This window comes from Canariomyces notabilis, assembly GCF_033297395.1.
Source record: "Canariomyces notabilis strain CBS 508.74 unplaced genomic scaffold N656scaffold_39, whole genome shotgun sequence".
Taxonomy (NCBI): domain Eukaryota; kingdom Fungi; phylum Ascomycota; class Sordariomycetes; order Sordariales; family Chaetomiaceae; genus Canariomyces; species Canariomyces notabilis.
The window spans coordinates 60,622-82,715 of NW_027041861.1; the positions used below are offsets into that span (position 1 = coordinate 60,622).

At 53.6% G+C, this 22,094-nt stretch overlaps 9 protein-coding genes across 9 annotated transcripts; 4 read left to right on the top strand and 5 right to left on the bottom strand.

The window, feature by feature from the left end:
- Positions 1-1,353: 1,353 nt before the first annotated feature.
- Positions 1,354-3,826, top strand: N656DRAFT_719633 (uncharacterized protein; the record flags this gene model as incomplete). Its single annotated transcript, XM_064812384.1, has 6 exons — positions 1,354-1,719; positions 1,801-2,044; positions 2,093-2,498; positions 2,583-2,973; positions 3,033-3,292; positions 3,376-3,826. The coding sequence occupies 6 exons, from the start codon at positions 1,354-1,356 to the stop codon at positions 3,824-3,826; spliced, it is 2,118 nt and encodes a 705-aa protein (XP_064665249.1).
- A 276-nt stretch (positions 3,827-4,102) lies between these two features.
- Positions 4,103-5,385, bottom strand: N656DRAFT_719550 (S-adenosyl-L-methionine-dependent methyltransferase; the record flags this gene model as incomplete). The annotated part of the gene is made up of 2 exons (XM_064812379.1): positions 4,103-5,040; positions 5,097-5,385. 2 exons carry the CDS (start codon positions 5,383-5,385, stop codon positions 4,103-4,105), a joined length of 1,227 nt encoding a protein of 408 aa, XP_064665250.1.
- Positions 5,386-6,016: 631 nt separating this feature from the next.
- Positions 6,017-7,661, bottom strand: N656DRAFT_840245 (uncharacterized protein). Its single transcript, XM_064818931.1, has 3 exons — positions 7,474-7,661; positions 6,734-7,393; positions 6,017-6,662 (listed from the first exon to the last, which is right to left on the bottom strand). The coding sequence occupies exons 1-3, from the start codon at positions 7,547-7,549 to the stop codon at positions 6,256-6,258; spliced, it is 1,143 nt and encodes a 380-aa protein (XP_064665251.1). The 5' UTR covers positions 7,550-7,661; the 3' UTR covers positions 6,017-6,255.
- Positions 7,662-9,261: 1,600 nt separating this feature from the next.
- Positions 9,262-9,989, bottom strand: N656DRAFT_719529 (WSC-domain-containing protein; the record flags this gene model as incomplete). The annotated part of the gene is made up of 2 exons (XM_064812377.1): positions 9,262-9,730; positions 9,796-9,989. 2 exons carry the CDS (start codon positions 9,987-9,989, stop codon positions 9,262-9,264), a joined length of 663 nt encoding a protein of 220 aa, XP_064665252.1.
- Positions 9,990-10,725: 736 nt separating this feature from the next.
- N656DRAFT_785005 (uncharacterized protein) lies at positions 10,726-11,234 on the top strand. Its single transcript, XM_064816284.1, has 2 exons — positions 10,726-10,903; positions 11,044-11,234. Exons 1-2 carry the CDS (start codon positions 10,763-10,765, stop codon positions 11,179-11,181), a joined length of 279 nt encoding a protein of 92 aa, XP_064665253.1. The 5' UTR covers positions 10,726-10,762; the 3' UTR covers positions 11,182-11,234.
- Positions 11,235-13,008: 1,774 nt separating this feature from the next.
- Positions 13,009-14,305, top strand: N656DRAFT_785006 (uncharacterized protein). The gene is made up of 2 exons (XM_064816285.1): positions 13,009-13,407; positions 13,477-14,305. Exons 1-2 carry the CDS (start codon positions 13,175-13,177, stop codon positions 14,024-14,026), a joined length of 783 nt encoding a protein of 260 aa, XP_064665254.1. The 5' UTR covers positions 13,009-13,174; the 3' UTR covers positions 14,027-14,305.
- A 1,538-nt stretch (positions 14,306-15,843) lies between these two features.
- Positions 15,844-19,030, bottom strand: N656DRAFT_785008 (uncharacterized protein). Its single transcript, XM_064816286.1, has 6 exons — positions 18,498-19,030; positions 17,762-18,435; positions 17,198-17,704; positions 16,763-17,131; positions 16,512-16,710; positions 15,844-16,445 (listed from the first exon to the last, which is right to left on the bottom strand). Exons 1-6 carry the CDS (start codon positions 18,712-18,714, stop codon positions 16,267-16,269), a joined length of 2,145 nt encoding a protein of 714 aa, XP_064665255.1. The 5' UTR covers positions 18,715-19,030; the 3' UTR covers positions 15,844-16,266.
- Positions 18,958-19,846, bottom strand: N656DRAFT_469552 (uncharacterized protein). The gene has a single exon (XM_064809754.1). It carries the CDS (start codon positions 19,663-19,665, stop codon positions 19,045-19,047), a length of 621 nt encoding a protein of 206 aa, XP_064665256.1. The 5' UTR covers positions 19,666-19,846; the 3' UTR covers positions 18,958-19,044.
- N656DRAFT_469717 (uncharacterized protein) lies at positions 19,847-21,900 on the top strand. Its single transcript, XM_064809756.1, has 5 exons — positions 19,847-20,372; positions 20,428-20,825; positions 20,930-21,011; positions 21,074-21,164; positions 21,234-21,900. The coding sequence occupies exons 1-5, from the start codon at positions 20,027-20,029 to the stop codon at positions 21,544-21,546; spliced, it is 1,230 nt and encodes a 409-aa protein (XP_064665257.1). The 5' UTR covers positions 19,847-20,026; the 3' UTR covers positions 21,547-21,900.
- Positions 21,901-22,094: the final 194 nt, after the last annotated feature.

Genomic DNA, 22,094 nt, shown 5'->3' on the forward strand with positions numbered 1-22,094 from the left:
CTGGGCCTTAGGTATAAGTCACCAGTTGCAACTCTGGTTGCAAGCCTCGACTCGGAGTAGGTCTAAAACAAGTACCTAGGCTTCCTCACCCAGAGCAGGGGTACTGCCCAGCCAACACAACGTGGACTCTTGATGTTGGTTCCAGTCGGTATGTTGGTCCCTGGATGGGACGCTGAATGGGAATGTGTTGGACAGTTGGGCGGGCTACCTGCATGTGGACGGGAAGTCACAATTTCAGCTTCCGCTTCATTCAGCTACAGGAGGCCCATCGACCTCGAGACCAGCGGGAATTTTAGGTCTACTACTCACTGCTGGCCGGCGGGTAGAGCCTAGCATATACTGGATTCAGGTCGTTGGTGATATGAGGAATACCGCGATGGACGCTTCAAGATGTTTCTTGCCATGTACTAGTAGTATGCAACGGGAATAATGAAGGCGCCGGTCGTCTTCATATTGGGGGCAGTGTGTTTCAACTTCCAGTCACCTACCTATCTACTAGATGTAGTACAGGAGCTTTCATAGGCGCAATCGAGACTGCTGCATAGTCCCTTACCTACCAACCCACTCAAGTTCCATACATAGGTACCTACCACCTAAGGTACCTAGGTAGGTACCTACTGAGAGACTACCTAGGTAGGTAGCCTAGCAGTTAGGTACTTTCATTAACTAAAGGAACAGAACCAATGGTAAGATGCCTTGGTCTATTACAGCATACACCTCAACATCCATACAAGATAATAGGAGGCACGCATTACAGTTTATACTGCTAACGCGTTGTTTGCGCAGCACTCAGAGAGAAACGTTAAACGTCCTTAGTTACCTCACAATTGCACCGGCAGGCAATAGGCCTCCATGTTTGGTCTCCCATCAAATGAGTCATTTGCTTCAACCGTTCATGGAACCATGGATTGAGATTTCAGTTTGAGAGACAGCATCGGATTCGGGAGTGAGTGAGAATGCAAATCTGTTGCAATAGGAAAAGGGGTGCGGCGCCGCTTGGCAAGGTGCACGGTGCGCTGAAGCCTAAGGTAACTTGCCTCGAGCTTGCCTAACTTCAGCCGCTGTGGTTGCCAGGGAAACCGTTGACAATTCCGCCGTCTTCATAGGCATCAAGCCGCTAGCCAGGCGCTATCAAGGCAACAACTCCACCATTGCCCGGCAAAAAGTCCATACCACTTGCCAATGTGGAGAGTTCGCGTTGCCCGGCCTTGGGAAGAATTGAAGAAAGCGCATAGAAATTGGCAGCCGCTCCCGGGTCAGATCATCAATTCACTCACCCCCTCTCATCAAGCGTCTCAGGCGAATCGAGTCAATTGCACCCGTTCCCTCACAAGCACAAGACCCACAACCAATATGCCGCCGAAAATACATGACTATCCCGGCATCAACCTGCCGTTGCGCTATCTTCACGAACTTGAACCGGATGGCCGATCAGCCCAGCTTGGGCGCGATTTCTATAGGGTCGGTTCGATCGAGGGCCTGAGAGGTGTCGAATCGGACATTCTGCAAGTCCGCGAGGTGGCTATGTTGATAGTCATGGACGTCCTTACAGACAAGGCCAACTGGCACGAGAAGGTCTTTGACGACAGCATCGTTGCCAAGTGGCGCCGGGAAGCACTTTCGCAGGACGAGAAGCCCATATATAACCTGATTGTGGGCGAAAAAAAAGTCAAGATGCCGCAGCGGACGAGGATCATGTCCGAACGTGCCTTTGACTACGTCAGTCGACCATAATCCAATTCCCCATTCGTTGTCGTTGATTGCACTTTCCCTGAACTGACACGCCATTTGCTGCTATAGTGCATCGCCGAGTTGAGATGCAAGGCTACTGAATTCAAGAAAACGGGTCTGATCTTCACTCTCAATGTGGGACAGAACACCGCCATCAAGTCCGACTCGGCCGTGGGCGACGAGCTCCGCTTGGGTCTGAGGGCGGCCTTCGACAAACTGCGGACCGAGCAGGGCGACGCACCAGACTGGCACCCTAGAAGCAACGACATGGTCCAAGATCTGGTCCACCCCTCCATGTACCCATTTGTCTACGGTGAGTGGTCTTGTCAAGGGTTCATGGCGTCCTAGCCCTAACATATAGTAGGCAAGTCCCCATTCTTCCAGGAGGAAGTCGTCGGTGTGAGAGACGCTGTTGATAAATGGTCCGGCAAGGGTGAAAATGTACAGGAAGCAAGGGATCATATGGCGGAGTGTGACAATACGGGGGGTAGAGTCCCCATCGGGGTTATACCACCGATCAACAGCGACTACTGGTCTTCAACTTACCAATGGCTCCCTGCCAACCTAGCCTTCCAAGAGGACGGTACCGTGAGGTTCACGAGCTACATCAACAACCTGCAACCGAAACGACATCAAGGAATCTACAGGCTGGTCGAAAAACTAATAGACAAGGCCATCCCAGCATGGGAACGAGTCCTCGCCGGAAAAGCGGTCACTGACGCCAATCGCATCCAGAAGCGGTTCAGCCCGCCTCCCGAGGTCTACGAGTAAGTGCTACTCACTATGGCTCCAAGCCTGGGTCCACCGTCCCCCATACGTGTGACAGATGTACTGATCAAGTTGAAATCCAGGGAGGACGAGGACTCTCCAGAAATATGGGAGCCCTTCAATCCCGAGGTCCTTGAAGCATACGAAAAAGAGCACGGCGAGATCGATGTCTCGGACGATTGGAAGGTGCAGGAGTGGCAAGAATATGTCGACCAAGATGAGCCGACCGGATTGAGCGACGAAGAAAAGAAGCAATGGTGGGAAGAACAGAGATCTCGGGTAGTCGGCAAAGTTAAATGGGCCAAGATCAGAGACCCCATGCTTCCCGAACCTCTGGGATTTGTGCCAGTTACTTATCGCGTCAAAAAGACGCTGCGCGAAAAGTTCAAAGATGATGGGCTTCAAGTCATTGTCAAGATGGCATCCATCGAGCTCACACCCGAGAAGCCAGAATTTCCAGTCGGCGGATGGCATGTACGTAACTGCCCAATTCCGACTCGGTGTCATCCCATCAGCTTGCTAACTGCTTCTAGATCGAAGGCCAGCTGAACGAGCACATTGTCGCTACCGCGCTGTACTATCTCGACTCTGAAAACGTGACGCCCAGCTACTTGGAGTTTCGAATGTTAACGTCCCAGTATCAGGAGGACCTCCAGGAGCGTGTCGGCCAGGATATGTATCATTTCTACGAACACATTTTCGGCACCCGTCTATCGTTCCACGGCCATTGCCTCCAGAATTATGGCAGAGTGGAAACGCCCGAGGGGCGGCTGCTCGCATTTCCCAACGTTTTGTGAGTGTGGCTCTGACTGTGTACAATGGATACATGCCGTGTCATGCTAAAGTAGCGACGACTAACCAGAGCCTCTCGTGTAGCCAACACCGTGTGTCCTCATTCAGGTTGCAGGACCCCACGAAGCCTGGCCACCGCCGCTTCATCGCGCTGTGGCTTGTCGACCCGCACCAACGGATCATCTCAACGGGGAACGTCCCACCGCAACAGCTGGATTGGTGGGCCGAAGCCGTGTTTGGCACGGATTTGCGCGCCAATAAAGGAGATATGCCTCCTGAACTGTTCCAACTCCTCCTCGAGCAGGGTGTCGCCAAATCGGTGAATCCGCCGCCAGAATTGCTGAGCAAGATGAGCAGCCGGCTGCCGACCGAGCTCTTGGACATGGTGCGGCGCGAGCAGGTGTTACCGGACGGGATCATGACGCCCGATGAGGCCCGGGCTCATCGTCTCAAGCTGATGGATGAACGCAGTGCTTTCCAAGTCAAAAGCGAACGAGAATGGAATATGGGCAACTACTCTTTCTGTGAACACTGAGGTGGGTTGCTTCCGGGGGCAAGGCCAACACTTGCCTCGATCTCAAGGGTTTATTTTGTCCGTCAAGCTGGTTGAACCTGCTCAGTCAAGGCTATCTGCAACAGGGACTTGCTAGCTAAGCCGCTTAATCGGTCAAGTGCGTCGGACTTTCCTGGATCTACAGGATCTATCACAATATAACCAGAATGGCGTGTTTCCTCCTTCCCATCCCAAAGTCTGCGGCTTCTGACGCACCAAAACCCAACCATCCGTGTGACAGAAACTGAATGAACGAGATCAAGCCACCTCAACCTCAATGATACTCTCCACCGACTCAACAGGGCGCCAAATCTTGACCAGCCTCATGCCCGCGCTGGCAATCAGCTCGCGCCACTGATCTTCCGAGCGCTCGGCGGCCGCCAGGCAGGCCATCATGGTGATGTCCGAGACAGTGACTCGCGACAGGGGCCGCTCGCTGCTGACGAGCGACTCGTGGATCAGCAGCCGCGAGTAGCCCGGCTCCATGGCGGGCGCCAGCGTGCGCAGGATCTTCTGGGCTGTTGCGTCGGGCCAGTCATGCAGCACGTTGTGCATGAAGTACACGCGCGCGCCGTGCTGAGCGGGGGGTTGCGGGGTGAAGAAATCGTGCGGTTGTACCGTGATGGCGGCGGTTGACTCGAGATCGGCTTCGGCCGACTTGAGGATGTCCGGGAGGTCCTCGAGTACTAGGCTCCCCGCTGGCAGGTCTGGGTGGCGTGCGAGGAATTTCCTCAGGTCGTGCCCTTTCCCGCCGCCGATGTCGACTACGAGCGGGGGGCGGGTGGAACCGTCGGCATTGCCTGAGTGACGCTCCCCGGCCGCGGCGAGGATGGTCTCGGTCGGGTAAATGTCGACCCAGGGGGTCAGGTTGTACTTGGAGTGGCACTCCATGGCGTCGTTGAAGTCGGACGTCAGCAGCGGGTTGGTGCCGACGTACTGGAACATGTTGGCCCCCTGGCCGCGCCAGAACTGGAAGTTGCAGTCGTTGACGTCGGTCGGGTTGCGGAAACCAGTTGACTTGAGGTAGTAGGGAAGCGTGCGGAACATGGGGTTGTTGAGCTCGTGGTAGAACCCGCCGTACATGCCCGCGAACGACCCGTCCTCGGCCAGCGCTCGCGCCCACGCCGTTCGTGCGTACGTGTCTGGCCCGACCTCGGTCACGAGGTGCTGCCCTGCGATGGCACGCATCATGCGTCCTATGCAGAAAGTCAGTATTCTCCATGAACGACGGTTCGAGGTTTATGGGACTTACTGATGAGCAGCTCATCAGCGCCCGTGAGCTCGGCAAGCTTGGTGCAGGTGATGGGCTCGCCGCCGGCTTCGGCCCATTTTGTAAAGACGCCTGCGTCGATGAGGGTTTTGATGGCGGCGTTGATGGCGCCGGTGACCCAGTTGTGGTCCCAGGCAATGTCCCATGGCGACTGGATCCTCCTGAGCGCCTCGAACACGGCATCTCGGGCTCGAACCCGCTCGGCCTCGCTGGCGAACGACTTGGCGTCGACGCCCTGCAGGCTGGCGATCAACTGATCTGCAGTCGCCATATTCTAGGGTTGGTCTTGTGTCTGTGCTTATTGGCAGGAGTCCCTGTGGCTGGAGTATGGCGTATGAGGGAGTATGTACATACAGTACATACCAGAAGCCAACAAGGTTCTTGACTTCTTGCCCATGCTGGCTCACCCAGCATCATATCTGAGCCATCACAGTGGCTCCAGTCACAAACCTCTCCATTCTGTGGCGGGCCTCGGTCGTAGAAACCCCGCCGAACGGAGAACGACCGAGTGCTGCCCAAACGCCTCTATGTCTTTCTTGGGACTAGTCGACATTGACTAGCCCCTGTGGACTTGCGTGGAGAGCGGGGCGGCTCATCCCTAGTTACCGACAGCTTTGATCAAGCGGTTCCGGCTCTCCGAGTGGTATCTTGCCAAATCGTGGCATACAAAATCGCATATTGCTTAACTAGCTGCGTTTGAGGTCTGGTCTCAAGCATCGAAGCTCCGCAATCGAGCATGTTTCATTGTTTCTCGACCATGAGAATTGCCGAAGGAACGCGCAGAAAGCAACTTGGGGGCCTTTGGTTCCAAGCCCCTGGATATTTGTTTTTCCATAATGTTAAGTCTCCACCCCAAGGTAACCCTGCCTGGATGCATCCACACACTAATTCGCTCGGCAGCGCGGGCATGCCACGGGAGTACGCGTCTTGACAGGATAGCGTCCAGCTTTGTGGTTCGTTTCAGTCAAATTCTCACGCAAAGAATCGCTCATAATGCTACAATTACAGATATCTTAAGAATCATCCCTGACCCAGGCGCGCAACAATACTGCCGGACACATCGTACGATGCTCCCACCCTAAGGTATTCATACCTTAGTGCCTGCCAGTGGAGACGCCGAGGAGCAACGTCGTCTCGAGTCTCACCGCCTCTCCTCCTTCAGGGTCTCGGAAGACACCGACACCTCCATTGTCTTGTGGATGCCGCCCATGCCGTCCGGTTCCGCGCCTCCACCTCGCGAGGATGTGTTGCCAGTGGAGACGAGGGGGATGGCGTCGAAGCTGGGGCGCAGGTGCAGGCTCGACGCCTCAACGTCCGAGTCGAGCTTGTGGCCCCTGACCTTGTCCCAGTTCCGACTCCCGCCGTGCGACGCGCCCTGCCCGTTGCCGTACTGTCCGCTTCCCGTCATCATCTGTTCGGTGCCCCGGCTGCCGTCCGTGACCTGGCCCCGAATCGCGCGGTACAGTGGCCCTAAAGTCGGGAGAGACGCGCATACCATCAGAATGCACCCCTCGGCTACACCGAGGATGTCCAAGTATGGCACCGGGTCTGATAAGAATCCGGTTAGCATTGATTTCGACCGAATTTATGCTGTGAATGGCGTGGACAGTAAGACTTACATGTGGGATCGACGGCCAAGATCTCGAACACCTGGCCGAAAATGGCGAGCTTGTAAATTGAGACAACACATGCCAGCACGCTGAGCCCCAGGGCTGTTGCAACAGCGATGCGCGTCTTGAGCGGCATGTTGAGCCGCATAATGAACGGGATGGGGTATAAAGCGAAAAAGACATCAAGAAAGGCCGAGTATGCCGAGGTGAAGTAGCCTAAGTTCGCCAGAATGCTGACCGGCGCACAGCTTCCCGGGAGTGTCAAGTCCCAGCCACGCTCAACGGGGTCGCACTGCTTGAACCACCAGACAGACGTGGCGAGGATGCACGCCTGGGATGACAGGGCGAGAAACCAGAAGACTATCGTGGTCTTGATGCCGGGGGTGAGAATGCGCTGGAGGGTCGAGATGATGGCGAATTTTGGTAGGGAGAAGGTCCAGATCAGCACGGCGCTGATGATGACATTGTACTTGAGCGCCGTCGTGACGTCTTCGGGGGGTATCGTCTCGAAATGCTTCCCGAGCCCGTAGTGCGAGCCTATCGTGACGAGAATGCATGTTGCCAGGAAGACTACAAGACAGGCAAGCGTGATGTAGTCGTCCAAACCTAACCCCCCGACATTGGACCGGACATAGTATGCTCTGCAGAAGACTCGGAGGGAAACGATGACTGATGGCCAGCCTTACTGTCAGCCTCGAGTATGTCAAGTCAAGTATTCACTCCATCTGCTCCGAGGGAACTGAACGTACCTGTTGTCACGGCGAACATGGCCCAGCATGCCCGGTCGGCAAGCGCGCCATAATTCTCCTCCTCCCACAAGGCCATCGCTCAGGCTATCGATCTAGATCGGCGTCGTCGTCGTCAACCCGTGACAACAGTGATGGCGACGTCGAGGCATTGAGCCAGAGGCAATCGTGAGTTTCATAACAGTTGACGGGCGGAACAGGGAAGAAGCCAGCAGCGAGCAGTTCGTCCAGGAGAAGAAGAAGAAGATTTCAAAACGGCCTAACTGCCGACCCTCTCTCTCGCGGCTCCCGGAAGGGGTCTCAACTCTCAAGGGCCAGGGCCCGAACTTTTTCATGTTGGTGTGGACACTCCCGGATGCGCCCCGACCATTCACGATGCTGGGCTAACACGGGTCTGGAACGGCCTGCTTGGCAGCGTGCTCCGGCTCGAATTGCCTCTCAGGTTGTTAATATCCACTAAACGTTCTGATCGGCAGGCGTGGGCACGCTTGTGTGTTAGCCTCGTTGCTAGTGGAGTGAAGCTGCGCGGCGATGTGGATACCCGATTCGTTCGGTCTTGGTACGTAGCCCCTGGCGGACCCATGTTGTGTAGCTGAGAGATTCCCGAGTGGAGGGCAGCGTCGCCGACTCGCCGGCCGCCAGCCAGAAGTCAAGTCACGTTTCCGTTGTGAATGTGACATCGAGCGCATCACCAGACGGTGTCTGTGGATGTATACTCTCGATACTCGAGAGGGGTCTTCGTGGTGGTGCATCCAGGTCACCGTCATCAATCACCCGTCTTTTCTGCGCGGCCCTTCCCGAACGTTGGCCGAGAAAACGCCCACTACGTGACTACGCTAGTCTACAAATCTCGAGTTCAATGTAACCATAGCGAAAATTCCGACTGCCGAATATTTGACTCCTCCACTGGTCCCACATCATGATGGGGTTAAGGTCGGGGACTCGGGGGTCGTGGACAGGACGGCATGGGGCAACACGTGTTGGATGAGCGACGGGAGTCCGTACATACCTCAAAGCCTGCTGTTACACTAGCATCTCCTAACTAGGACCTTACCAAAGGTGTCCACGGTAGCTGGCATTAACCACAGTGGGCTTGGACTACTACCTAGCAGGGAGAGGGGGGTCTTTGACTCCCTATAGGGTCAACATCAACGTTCCCCTTGACACTGTAGTCCGGTACTAGCAAGTACCTGACGTTATATGAACATTACGTATCTAGGTAGGAATCATTCTAACACCGGCTATTGTCTATAATGTTGTCATTACGTTCAATTTGCTAGTGCCGGACTTCAATGTTATAAGACAGACTGATAGGCAGCAGAGACCCCCCCTTACTCTGCTAGAGTAGTACTTACCTTGCTCGATATTGTGGCCTGTTCCATGCATCATGAGCGGCACTAGTCTCTAAAGAGGGAAGTGAATCAGCAACTCATCATTAGACATGCATACCGAGTCCGGTATTTGATGTGATAGCTCGCTTCAAGACTGCCCCGTGCAACTCTAGCCGGTGTAAGGTACAGTACACTTGAACTTGAAGCCTGGCAGAATGGCGCTAACAGTAAGGCATGAAGGTCTGGCTTCAATAGGCGAAGGCTATGTATGTACAAGTACAATACGGTACTGTCTGTCAATAGCCTCAGTAAAGAAAAGCATTAACAATAACACTTGTACGGTCTCTAGATCGGAACCACCTCCTCCACCTTTCCCACAGCTCATCGACCAAGAGCCCCGTTCATCCGTGTATCAGCCAAGCGGCTGCTCTCAAGCTAACATGGGCCACCTCAAAGCGTCTCAAATCCACTGGTAAACACTCAACCGATCCGGCCCACCACACACCTCAGTCGGCGCACCGGAGCAGGGCATGGCGCACTCGGCATCCGTAACATTCGCACTCGTGACATCCAGCGCACTACCGCAGTAGCACTCGGCCGTGTACTCAAGACCAAACCAGAGGAAGCCCGAGTTGAGGCAGAAATTGGCGCAGCCGTCGACCGTCATGGCCGACGCCGAGACGGCGCTAGCCCCGGACAGCGCCCGAACCCCAACGCCTTCGGTATAGCACCCAACGTACTCGGTCGCCGTGACCTCGCCCTCGCCCCCGTGCGGGTAGGGCGTGAAGGCGGGCGGCTCCTCCGAGGTCCCGTACAGCGAGAGCCGGTTTGGCCCGCCGCAGATTTGCGTTGCGTCCCCTCCGCAAGGCATGGCGCAGTCTGTTGAGAAGGCCGGGAAGGAGCCTTGGGAGAGGGAGTCGCCGCAGTAGCTGTGTTGAGTATCTGCATTAGCATGTGCTATTTGGTTCTTTGTTATGTTCTGTGATGGACTTACCACTCGCCGCCGTACTCGAGCCCCCAGAGGCTGAAGCCGGTGCAGTGCGTCTCGCACTCGGTCACGGTCATGGTCGTGTAGTTGACCAGCAGGGACCCTGTCAGCGCCCGGGTGGGCACCTCGGTGTAGCACCCGTAGAAGGTCTGGGCGAAGACGGCGGGCACAACGGCCGCGAGAGCGAGGAGGTGTTGCATCTTGACGAGGGCGCGGATGATTAGGTTGAGGGCTGTTTGCTTGGCTGGGTGTTGACGCAGATGAGTGCTGATCAGAGACGACCTGGCAACTTGAAGAGAGGGGAGAGGATGGTATTTATGCCTGCCCGTGGTCACATCGGCGAGTCTCAGTCTCTCGATTTTTCATCTCTTCCAATCTCCGGTTGACGGCCAGCTCGTTCTGTGCTTGTGCCCGTGCAACGCAACCACAATCCTTCCCGTCGCTCCTATGTACCATAGTACCACCCTGCGATAATACTCTCCTAACGTGGTAAACACGGCGTGCACGTGCAGTATCCCCTGGATCGCCTCTCATGGCAGCCTCGAGTTCAGCTGCCACGAACAAGGAGCGGGAGGCGGGATGCTGGGACCTACATATGCGGGACATGAATATCACATGCAGCCAAGGTAGCAGATATGGTTCCTCAGGGGTATACCCCCCTTGAGTTGATCATTGCAGAGCCTCACCAATACCTTACATACTATTCAACGTACCTATCTAGTGTAGTGCATGTAACACAAAGGGTCTATGTTTACGCCATGGAACCGGAGGGGCGGCTGAGAGATCCGGGTTCGAACTAACGTTCATGTATTGGGGTGGCGACCAGAACCGGTTGAGGTCTTGGTGGTGTAACGACTCAGCTCTAAATTCGCCGCCTGGCACGGCACAGCAGACGCTCCCCTCCTGCACCGGCGGGTCGGGTGGTTCTGCCGTCCATTGATCTGCAGTCATCGAGTTATCCCCACGAGTTCCCATGCCCCTCGATCGCCGGCTTATGTACTCATGTTGTTCCTGCATCGGGTGCTATGCCGGGGTCCCGTTAATGTGGGGAGATACACACCTCCGGAACCATGCAAGCACTGAAACAGAACTACTGAAGTTACTTACGGTACGGGTAGGTTCTCTTCATACAGTGTCTCCTCCTGTCCACGGTACTTTTGCTCACCAGATTGGAGAGAATTTGCTCAATATATTACTAAAAAGTTTGATATGCACAACGGTGGAAGCACAGAACATGAATTGACAGTCGAACAGTTGCACAACAGGTTTGCACCGAGATTAGCTGCAGCTCAACGTATTCTCGTGCATGCAGTCAGCTCAGTCAACCGGGATCCATCATCCATCGGCGGACTCTGGCCAAAATCTTGGGTTGGCGGAGTGTTTCTACTCTAGGAAGCTGGTTTACCGATATATATGCAATGGAACGGCGCTGGGAAATTACACCCTGGGCAGAGTCTTGGTGATACTGTTAGCAGATGCCCGGATGTTACATTCGTACACATCGCTCAAGCGTTACTGGAATCCTTCAGTGGTTGGCTTTTCAGCCGAAAATGCATATAGTATAGTAGAGCAAGGACTCGTAGTAACTTGCTTATCCTGTGCTTGCCTGGCATCCTTTTATACAGGTATGGGTCTGGTCTATTTGAACTCCCAACCTGAGGTAACCTGGAAAGTAAAGGATTCTCCTATGCACGTCGATCTGGGCACTTTAACTGACTGCAGAACAATGCAACCTAGGCCCGATAACCGCCACTCCAAGGGGAAGGTGTGTGCCTGTAAATCCACAGCAGTACTACGTATAAGAGTCCAAGGGAAACTCAGCTGGTCGAGAATCCCGAGCTGAACTCATTGAGACCGGCGTTGTAACAACGAAGACCTGTATTGGCGCCGATGCAGCCGAATACATTGATTTCAACAAGTCTTAAGCGGTCTAATAGGAACCCAACGCGTATTCTTTCGGTCTTCGCTTCAGCGCTGCAACTATTGTGCATGCATTTGGACTATCATATGCAAGTTACTAAGACAGGCAACCGAGAAGACATTGGCCTGACGATCTACTATTGGTGATCAAGATACTACCTTGATGGACTTGGATCTATCTTTCTTTGGAGCAATAACTGTCGGAGCGGGCAGCGGCCCGAAGCGATGAGATCACTACAACGACAATGAGGGTAGTGCCGGGATTTCCATCCCGGTTGATGATGGTGTGCAGTTGGCCCTCCTAGATATGTACTTAGGAGTCGAGAGACGCATTATGTTCGATGCTTAGTAAACGGATATCAGCAATGATAAAGCAGTTCTCCATCTACAGACTCCCCGAGATTCTTTGCTTTGCATGAATCACATCCATGTATGACGGAAAATGCAGACGCAAGGCTCGCTTCCATGGAAAGAGCCATCATCAACTTGCGTAGGAAGCCAACTTGCCTTGGCAGGAACAGCGGTTACACGCCCAGACGCGTTTGGTACGCGCGATGAGCCCAGACATCGGATGAAAGAGCCCAAGGCAGTGGTCACCTGCCCCGTACCTGCCTTCCCAGAACGCGTCACGCCTTTATATGGCATGGATCATTCATCCCTAGTACCAATCTTAGAGCAGAGCTTGTTACCTATTGGTATTGACTGTCAGTCATTCACCAGAGGTTATGGGTTCAACTCCCGCACGTTGCGCTCCCCGGTTTTCTATGGTGATTCTATGAGACTGGGCTGGAGAGGCTGTTCATGGTACCCTCTGGCATGGGCCTGTGAGTACATACGTCTTAGTGGTAGACAGTACTTGCTAATGATTTGTCGAACTCTGTGAAGCCTCGAGGGTAACTGCGGGATGGAGGGTTCTGGGGGATCTAACAGCTCTGTTCCCTTTTTTTTTTCTTTTTTCTTTTTTTTTTTTCTTTTTCTTTTTTTTTTTCCAATTCTACATAATTAGATTGTAGAGATTAGCGTTAGCTTTAGATACTAACTTAGATTGTTAAGATCAATTCTGAGATAGTGCAAGTGTGGAACTGGGTGGCTAGAAGGCAAGGGGCAAAACGTTAAGATGTACGACATTCCAGTCATCTCTAATCCAAGTTCTAAGGCCAGATTCGCCCCTGGTGCTGTCAGATCATGCAATCAACTTGGAACTCATTGCGAGTTTGGTTGGTACTCCTGGGTCCAACATCTTGTATTTAGCCGAGCTTTGCAATATCTCCAAAGCTGGACGTACAGCCAACTGCTATTGGAATAGAGGACGCTGATATAGAGATTGCTAACGTGTATTTCTCTGGCCGTTCCCTCGTTTCCAGCAAAGAGGGGAAGAGAAGTATGCTGCTCGTTCACCTCGTTCAGTTCCCATCCGCCGCAGCGATTTCGTCGAATCTGAGTCCCGACAACAACGAGGTGCAAAATGCTTGCACTAACAACTATCGCCTTTTCCCTGTCTTTGCTAGGAGTTTCCCTCGCCCAAATCGACCACGTAGGAATAAACCTCGCAGACGAGGTTGGGAAGTACCATCAGCCGAAGAGATCAACGCCTACAGCAACCTGTCTCGTCGCCGATGCTTTGCAAACCGCGAGCTTTCGCACCGGTTTGGAGAATGGCACAGCAGGGATCAGGCCTGGCTTGACAGAATCCCCAACGCAAGTCAAATCCCATATCCCCTCACCTACAAGCACCTAACTTTCCCTACTAACTAACATGGACCCCAGAAACGAAGCAAACTTCATCAACTTCTGCTCCGGCCTGGACCTAACCAACGGCCGGCAAAACCCCAACGGGTCCTGCAACGGAATCCCCATGGGCCGGATCCCCGCCGCGACAAACATGGTCTCAACCCTCATCACCTTTCCACAGCCCAGCGACCGACTCTCCCCTCTCACAACCTTTACCGTGACCCTGCAGACGCGCCACCTGCGCGCGGGACATCTGGTCAACCCTTCCGCGGCCTACTACGCAGCGCCCCAGGACCTGGACGAGCACGGCGACATCCTCGGCCACGTGCACGTCACCATCCAGGAGATTGGCGAGAGTCTCCGCGCGGGGCAGGCGCCTGATCCGGCCGTGTTTGCGTTTTTCAAGGGAGTAGATGACCCGGGTGATGGAAAGGGGAATTTGAGGGCTGAGGTCACGGGCGGGTTGCCAAGGGGTGTGTACAGGGTGTGTACCATGACAGCGGCCAGGAATCATCAGCCCGTTGTGATGCCCGTTGCGCAGCGGGGAGCGCAGGATGATTGCGTTAGGTTTGAGGTTGGGTCATGACTCTTTGTGAGCTGGTGTGTTTAGTGTTGGCGGTTGAGCACATACTAAGGTTGCAGGCCTCAAAGCGTACTAGTGCTAACTTATATGTCATGTACATGAATTTCTTTCTCGTCTCCATTGCCCTCAATCCTTGCACTCCTTGATCCCCTTAGAGGCCATGGAACAAGTCGAGTGACTCGAGTCACTACAGTGAGCCTCAGGGGTATCAGGTGGAGTGACAATCTTTCCCCACACTGGGATCATGAGGATTGATATCTCAGCTGCATACCCCGTTAGTAGTTAAGAGGAGGCCAACCCGGCATCTCTCTTAACAAGGTCCTGCTTATCAAAAGAGACCTCAACCGACGCCGTGTCGGCATCACGAGACTGGAACTTGCCGTCCTCACTGGCCCAGGGCACTATCGGGTTATTAGGTAGATTAGCTCCTCCTCCGTTGCAGCACACAGAGTGTACCCTCCCAACCAGCAAACAAGCAGTACATAGTAACGTAAGGCACCCACCGTCTAGGACCAACAGCGTGGTATAATACTCCTCCCGCCTGTCCAGGCTCATGTTCTCATCGCATGTCGGCACCCAGGCAGTGCGCCTTTGGGCATCCACGTCAATGTCTTCCCGGCCCAGCTCCAGCACCACAAGGGTTTCTTGATGCTGTTGGCCGTGTTGGCAGGGGCACGGGAACGCTGTATCCATTCCAGAGAAAAGAAGCGGTACGGCATGGTTCCCCCTTTTTTGTGTGGGGCTGGACATTTTAGATAGGCGTGTTTCGTTCTCCGGGAACTTCGGGGGGAGTGGGGGAGAGGCGGTCAGTCTGGAGTATGGATCGTTGAGCGTGGCAACAGGAGGCCTCGGGCCGCGGCGGTCATCTGCAAGTCACAGGGGGTACCGCCCGGCCGGATTAGGATGGGGTGCTGGGGGAGGTGGCGAGCCAGGCGGATGAGATGGCGGTATGCTAACCTGGTGCCAGGGTTTGGTAAGAACTGATCTGGTACTAGTATAATAGTCTTCTCACATACGGGTATCAAGAAAGTTCCAGCGGACCGAGGATCCGACATGGTGATTATATAGAAGACTCGAGAGTTGGATGCTCCGCCCTGAGGGGATCAACGACCTGCAGTTCACTGAAACGTGTAGGTCATGTTTGCTGTTCAGTATTAGGTATCATCAAATGATGTCTTCTAGTCTCTTGCTGCCCAATAGTCTCGGCAAGGCTGCTGACCGTCTCTATTCCAACCCGATTCAAGCAGAGCGTGACTCTATTTTCGATGGAGAGCCTCAACCACCGGCAGTCAGCAACGCGGGAAGTACAACCAAGATTCAAGCTGCCAGTTCTGCCCTTACAACAAAAGTCCAGCTGCCTCGCATGTGTCCATTGTTCATTGGACACTTACACAAGGATAATAGCTTTCAACGAGCGTCAACCCAGCCGGTCTGGGACGCTGCCACAGGAGCTCCGAGACTGGCTACCGGCGCAGAGGACTCGGCTTTCAGGTGGGGCCGGAGTTGGCTCCGTAAACTCGACCGGCAACCCATGCAGGAAGATGTTTATGGCGTTCTCGAGTGGCCAATCAAGGGGAGAACGCGTCAGAAGGGTGCAGCTCAGACCGGTTCGGCTCCTTCCGCCCAGCCGTTGCACCAAAATGTACACACCTCGTCCAGACCGGTCACATCCCACAGACATTAACAGTGGTGAGTTCAGACCGGTCACAGGAATGGATAAGGTCATGGCTGTCACTGATTGGGTCGCATTGTAACTCAGAGTTCGAATGCTCCTTGCCAAGATCAGTGTGGTAACGTAACGCAGACAATGTCTTCGAGTTGAGAGGCTCAAATGAGCGGGCGTGAGATCAACTCTCATCAGACTAATTGCATGAGGGCTCGATACATGATCTGCTTGAAAGACCCTTTTGCTCTCTCACGTAGGTAGTCAGTGTCCTTCAAAAAGTTGTCTAAGGTAGGTACGGTAGGTGGTAAGTATCTGCTAAGCTAGGGCTAAGAGGTGGATAAAACCCTCGGCCTGTTGCCCAGAAGTCGAAGGACTCCAAATCATGAGCCTCGAAGGGAAGTGCTTCTCTTCGAATATATACAGCACCCAGCGTAAATTCTGCCAAAGCCCCTTACCCGAAGTATAGGCACGCGCAGAAGGGTTCGTGTTTCCACGATGCGGTTACCCAACTACCTTAGGCTTTCCCTTCCAACTTCCTAGCTTGAAATCAGCAAACACCGGTGACATGCATGTTTCGTCATACTTTTTGCGCTTCCGCCCCTTCGGCGTAACGCTTGAGACCGACGTTGTTGACAGTCCCGTCAACGTAGTCAATAGTTGTTTCGCGAGGTTGCCAGTTCTCCTCAAACATCTGCGAAATGAAGTAAAGCTCATGTTCGTACAAGTCATGTTCATTGTTAGTCTTGATTATAGGCTCTAAAAACAACAAAATGCGTCATCAGTAGGCATAGCTTGATCTCCATGGGGCTATGGACTGTTTACCTCTCTCCTGCAGTAAGGCTTTGGTGCGCTCCAAGAACTGAATTTCTTCCACAGACATGTGTGCGAATGGTGTCGTGTGCCGTCTTTTCCAGTCCTGTTTGAACGGGTTGCACGACTCGGTCCGGTAGTGGTAATGTGAGAGAAATACATTGGCGCTGTGGTGGCGTTCCGCGACGAAATTGGGGATGGCATATCTCCGCTAGACAAATATCAGGCTCACTCTTGTAAGTGCAGCAGCACGCTTGACTCACCAGGAGGCCGTGCTTTCGAGCGTTGCGGTAGTTCTCATCTGTGATCTTGGCACAACTGTGGAGTGACATGAATGTTATAAGATAAATGGTCATCCAGTTCCTGGGATTCGTCACCAGAGCCAGTTTCTGGAAGTCCTCCAGGACTTGTTTTCTTAAGGGATCGAGAATCCCCAAAGTCAGGATCATGTCCAACTGCTGAATCATGACAGATGGCAAGGGGACTTTTCCAAAGAGAGGGTATGACCTATCGTCGGTCTCAGGGTTCATGTCAAGGGTGTCTTCACCAACGATGTGCTCTGTGGTTGCCGTTCGACGGATGGCAAACCAGAGCCGGAAAAAGTTCCCCAGCAACTTCCTCTCTTCGTCAGACTAGATATGTTTAGCAAACCTATATGAGACTTCCAGAGCTGTCCGGAGAGACTGGCATCCACTCACCTCAACCCTTTGCATGTGCTTTCTTGCAAACTGGTATGTCTCCTTGACCAGGGTATCACTCCCTTGCAGAAAGAAGTCGACGCACTTGAAAATGTTTGCCGTAACGTATTCCCTCATGTCCTCAACCGCATTTCGCATATTGGCTATGGCATAGGGGGTGGTTTTCTTGAACTTTTTGATGCCCCTCTTCTGGTCCATCCATGATCGATGCATCTCGTCCTTGTGAGGGATGGGGACAAACTCGCGGACGACCAATTTTAGAGGCACTTCACAGATATCTGACTGGACAAGTATAGTCCTCAGTTGTGGGGATGCCCAGTCAGAGATATCTTTGAGTTTCATTACTGGCCATCGGAAGGTGAATTCGAGTCCGGGCGCTTTTCCTGTTCTGTAGAGCGTGCATTCAGTGAGTCGATACCGGAGACATGGCAGATAATGGACCTTTTGCTTAGACACGTCCAAGCAAGTACCACAAATACCTCCCGGGTTTTCCGCAATGATTGTGCACTGCCAATAGTCAGCTAAGAAAAGGAACGCTGGTCGTGACTGCAAGCGGTCACTGACTCTAATCTTCTGCATGCGGCACCGTACGCAGGCCTTTAGATCTCGAGTTCTGCTGGTCTCTTCCTGGCGCTCGCGGTTTTTGAACGGCCCTCGGCGTTGTCGAGAGGGAGCTTGTGGCTGAAGTGGATTCACAGGCACAAAGCGCACAGCATCCCCGTAGTTGTGACCGCGAGGAGAGACAAGGACTTGCTCACCAGGTCTCCCTACCACAGCCCAGTCAGACTGTCCAGTGTCCAGTTGGACCGGATTGGAAGGCTGAGGACCTGAAAAGCTCTCTATAATCTCCCAAGAGTGGTATTTGGGGTTCAAGGCACCTTTTTCCGGAGCCATTGAATCCAGCCCGTGACTGTCATAGACGAAAGACGACACATGGTGTGAAAGGGGACTCAACCCAGCTTGTAAGTGACTCTGCACACTGTTCTGAGGGATATTTAATGACACCCGTTGCGGACGTCCAGGGGACGCGGACGATGTGTTTTCGCTGGGATGCTGGGTCAGTATCGCCTCTGGAGAGAGAAGCGGAAAGTCGTTCATCCAGGGGTCCCCAGCGTCGTAGCGCCCAGCAATATCATCGTCAGCGTCGTTAAACTCAGCCACAGCGGACTGCCATGGGGTAACATCTTCGTCTGAATTGCTTTCATTGTTATCGTTGGACTGCTCGTCTCCGGTTGAATCTACGGATGTGAGGTCAGCCTTCGAATCAAGATCAGGTCGTCGATCGGGATAAAGAACCAACCGCTTCTGTAATCGTTGTGGTCGAGGTCTATCGCCCGTGAACCAACCGACTGCTGTTGGGACTGCAGTCCGCCACCGTCGGACCTGGGAGGAGACGCCACGAGGTCGACTACAGGTATCTGGAGAATGGATGCTGCTCGTTCCATCGCCTTCCTGTCGTCGGGTGCCAGAGACGACAGGAAGACGGTCGGGAAGGATGACGGCTTGGACCTTGTCATTTCACCGCGATCGGGGAAGGGACACGGTCTCTTCTGAGCCTGTCTCTAGGCGGTGGTCAACTGTGGAGGAATTACATGGCAAAGTACCCACTGCAGACAGGGAGCGATTTAAGGGAATGCCTGGTCGTTACCCAGAGGGCAGGAGCCCAGGATAAGCGGTAAAGTGACATAATTTTGGCTGTGTAGCCGTACCAGGGCAGCCGCAACCGAGAAAGAAATGGAATAACCTCACGGCACCTACCTGCATGATTGAAGTGGCGGGAAAGGGTCACACCGGCCGGATTTTGGAGGGAGCATGGTCTCGACGAAAGTGGCCAGGCTCCAAAACCTTCAAGTCAACTTGAACTTTTCGAACCGAAGGATGAGAAGCGGTTCGACTTTGTACCGCACCACGTATATGAATTGATGGCCATTGGTAAACGGGTACACCCAATAAGCGCCACTCACATTCCCCAAGAAGTTTGATTTGCAGGACATGCCTTTGGTCTCACATACCCCGCGCCCAGACCGGTTCTCGATTCGGAATGTGTCGAATTTCGCTGGTGTCCGTGGTGCACATTGTACTAATACCCCGTGTGTCGGCAGGAACCGTACGCCTGCAGGGTACTGCGACCTTTTGTTCACGGCACGCACAGATTGTGTACAACTTCTAGATTCGAGAACCTCCCCGGAGACCGGGGAGACAGGTTTGAGCACCTCTGAACATCGACCTCGGTTGGTATATAATGAACATCTGTTGACTCGAAGCGCCGGCATGGCAGAACCCAGCTCAGCTTGAGAGGCCATTGTCACGGGTTGAAGCTTGCCTTGTGGCTGAAACCTGTCACGTACTTGCGTGAAATCCTGCCGCCGTGGCGACTGACTTCTATGAAGCAGTCTTAGTGTCGGCACTTCGTTGAGAAACAACTCTTTAGGGATCGCTATTCCTGATTTTTCTCTCAGAAAATGCATATTTGCGAAAGTCAAAAGAACGGTGTTGACTGGGCCTCGGAGAGCGGGCGGTCCGGACCCAGATGGGCTGCACAACCGCTGTACCCTTGATTGGAAGGAGGATGTGTCTTCCAACTGGCGGTCGTTGCAGCCCACCCTCTCCGTTTTTGGGGCAACATTGGTTGCCGAGGAGGTGATTGTTTGCGGCTCACTGCAGAGCCTCGCCCGACGGCGGCGGCCAGAAGAATGAGAGACCCAGGACTGAGGGAGTGGGCTGTGATCTGGGAATCGCTTTCTCCGGCGTTAACCACCACAGCTCCATGAGACGCGCCGAACAAGAAACTGGAGAACAAAAGAACAAACTTTTGGAAGTTACCCGAAAATGAAAGAGACGAAACAGCTGTCGGACGAGGCAGGAGCCATTGAGAGACACACGGGCTCTGATTCGACAACACTGGAAGGCGGCACTCTGCTGCAATTACCCTCGGGAAGCCGCCCCTCTCCCCTCGTACAACCGTGGAAATCTTTCTGGCCACCAGCGCCAGGCAGCGATTCTTACCTGAGATTGATTGCGGAAAATCCAACAATCTTCACATGGCAATTTGACATGACTCGGCCGTTTGATCGGCCCTGGAGGCTGTGGACTGGCGCTGCACCCGCTGAAGGGGGTGGAAGCGTTCAGGATCCGAGAAGCCCCTCGGCTGCCTGTTCCCACGACAGCATTCTCGGTGAGTTGTCCAGCCATCCAGCTGCGCAGACTTGGTCTGATGAAACGATTCCCAGCGCTAGATTACGGAAATACCCAGAAGATGAGAGACGAGCTTGATGAGCAGTTCCGCAATCTCGCTCTGCCAAAAGTGTTTCCTAAATCCTTCAACCATCTCGCCCCGTCGGAGCTCTACCAGAAAGAAAAGCCATACAAATGCCAGCTTCCTGAGGCCTGTTTCCCTGGGCTCAAGATGCACAACCTCGTCTCGCAGAGCTATCATGTCGGCATTGCCGATGTTACCGGTCACGAGGACATGTTTTCGCTTGCCATATCTGGTTTCGAATTCGCCACTTGTCCCATCAGCATCGAGGAATGGTCTGACGACAGTGTTTCAGCCCAGTATCTGCCGGGCCTGGCTCGGTGGTTGAAGCAGTGTACAGGCTGCCGGGACGTGTTCTGCTACGCCTACAATGTAGGTTTTACACCGTGACAGCGGTGCAGGCGCCGCAGGACGCCTGAGCCGCTTGCACATATTGTTACTTCCAAACTAAAGCTCGTTCGTACTTATGTGCCCAGTTTCGCCACCATGATGCAGCTCAAGGCTCTGATGTGAGCCCAAAATATGAATTCAAACTCCCTTTCTTCCGGGCACACTGTGGTTCGTGAACCTCACCATGTACTAGAAACTATGAGGGTCTGCCCTACTAACCTGATCTTCAGATGCCTCGGAAGAAACATGCAGGGCTCGCTTGCAGCTTTACTTTCCAGAACGCTACGCTGAGCTGACAAAAGGCCGCATCCGTTTCGTCAAGTGGGTGTCTCAATTCCTAAAAAGGCCTACGATTTCAGGGGTTGTGTGAGTTGCTAACAGTCCACACAGCATCTGGCGGCCGTTGTCGGCATCACCCATACTAGACTGCCCACTCGCGCTCTGTGACTTTCGCACCATCAACCCTGAAGATCTCGTTCCAATGGACCTCGTGTACCCTCACTTCGTCGACGAGGCTTACGAGGTGCGGTACAATCCTTCACACCGATGGCTCTATAAAAAGGAAATGGGGCCAGACGATGTCATCATCTTCAAGCTCTATGATAATCTGCGTAGCGAGGCAACCGGTAAATGGTCATGTGAGACGAAATGTAAGGCCATTCTTGCTAACCCATCCAGTCTGTCCCCATTCTGCCTTTGTTGACCCCTCGGCCCCTCGGGATACACCAAAGCGCGCCAGTATTGAAGTGAAAGCGATTTTGATCGGGTAAGATGTATCGAAAACCTAGCAAACTCCTACTACAGGCGTTCAGCTTGCTCCTGGTCTTCTGGCATGATGCGGGGGTATTTTCCATCTACCTTTGGCCTTTTTTTACAAAGCCCTTCCCGAGACTCGACCGGAGTCTCATCTTCCTCCGGCCGTTTCCTTACAGGGTCTACTAGTATGTCTTTCTAGGTTCACCGCCTCTCGGCATGAGGCTTGAAACTCTCTCGCAAGAGCTCGCAGAGCTTGGCGGATAGAGCAGACTTTGGCGTTGAGTTCCCCAAATTCAAACCCCTGTGACAATTGTGGCAACCGCTCAACTTGAATGACGATGGTTGTCAGTAATGAGCTTCAGATCTCTAGATTAGACAGTGTTGCTTTGGTTGATCCAGGCATGTGACTACCTTCCTTGGATTCGGACTAAATACCCCTGAATATCTGTTTACTTAGCAACGGCGGTGCCTCAAGTCACAATATCGACGATCTGA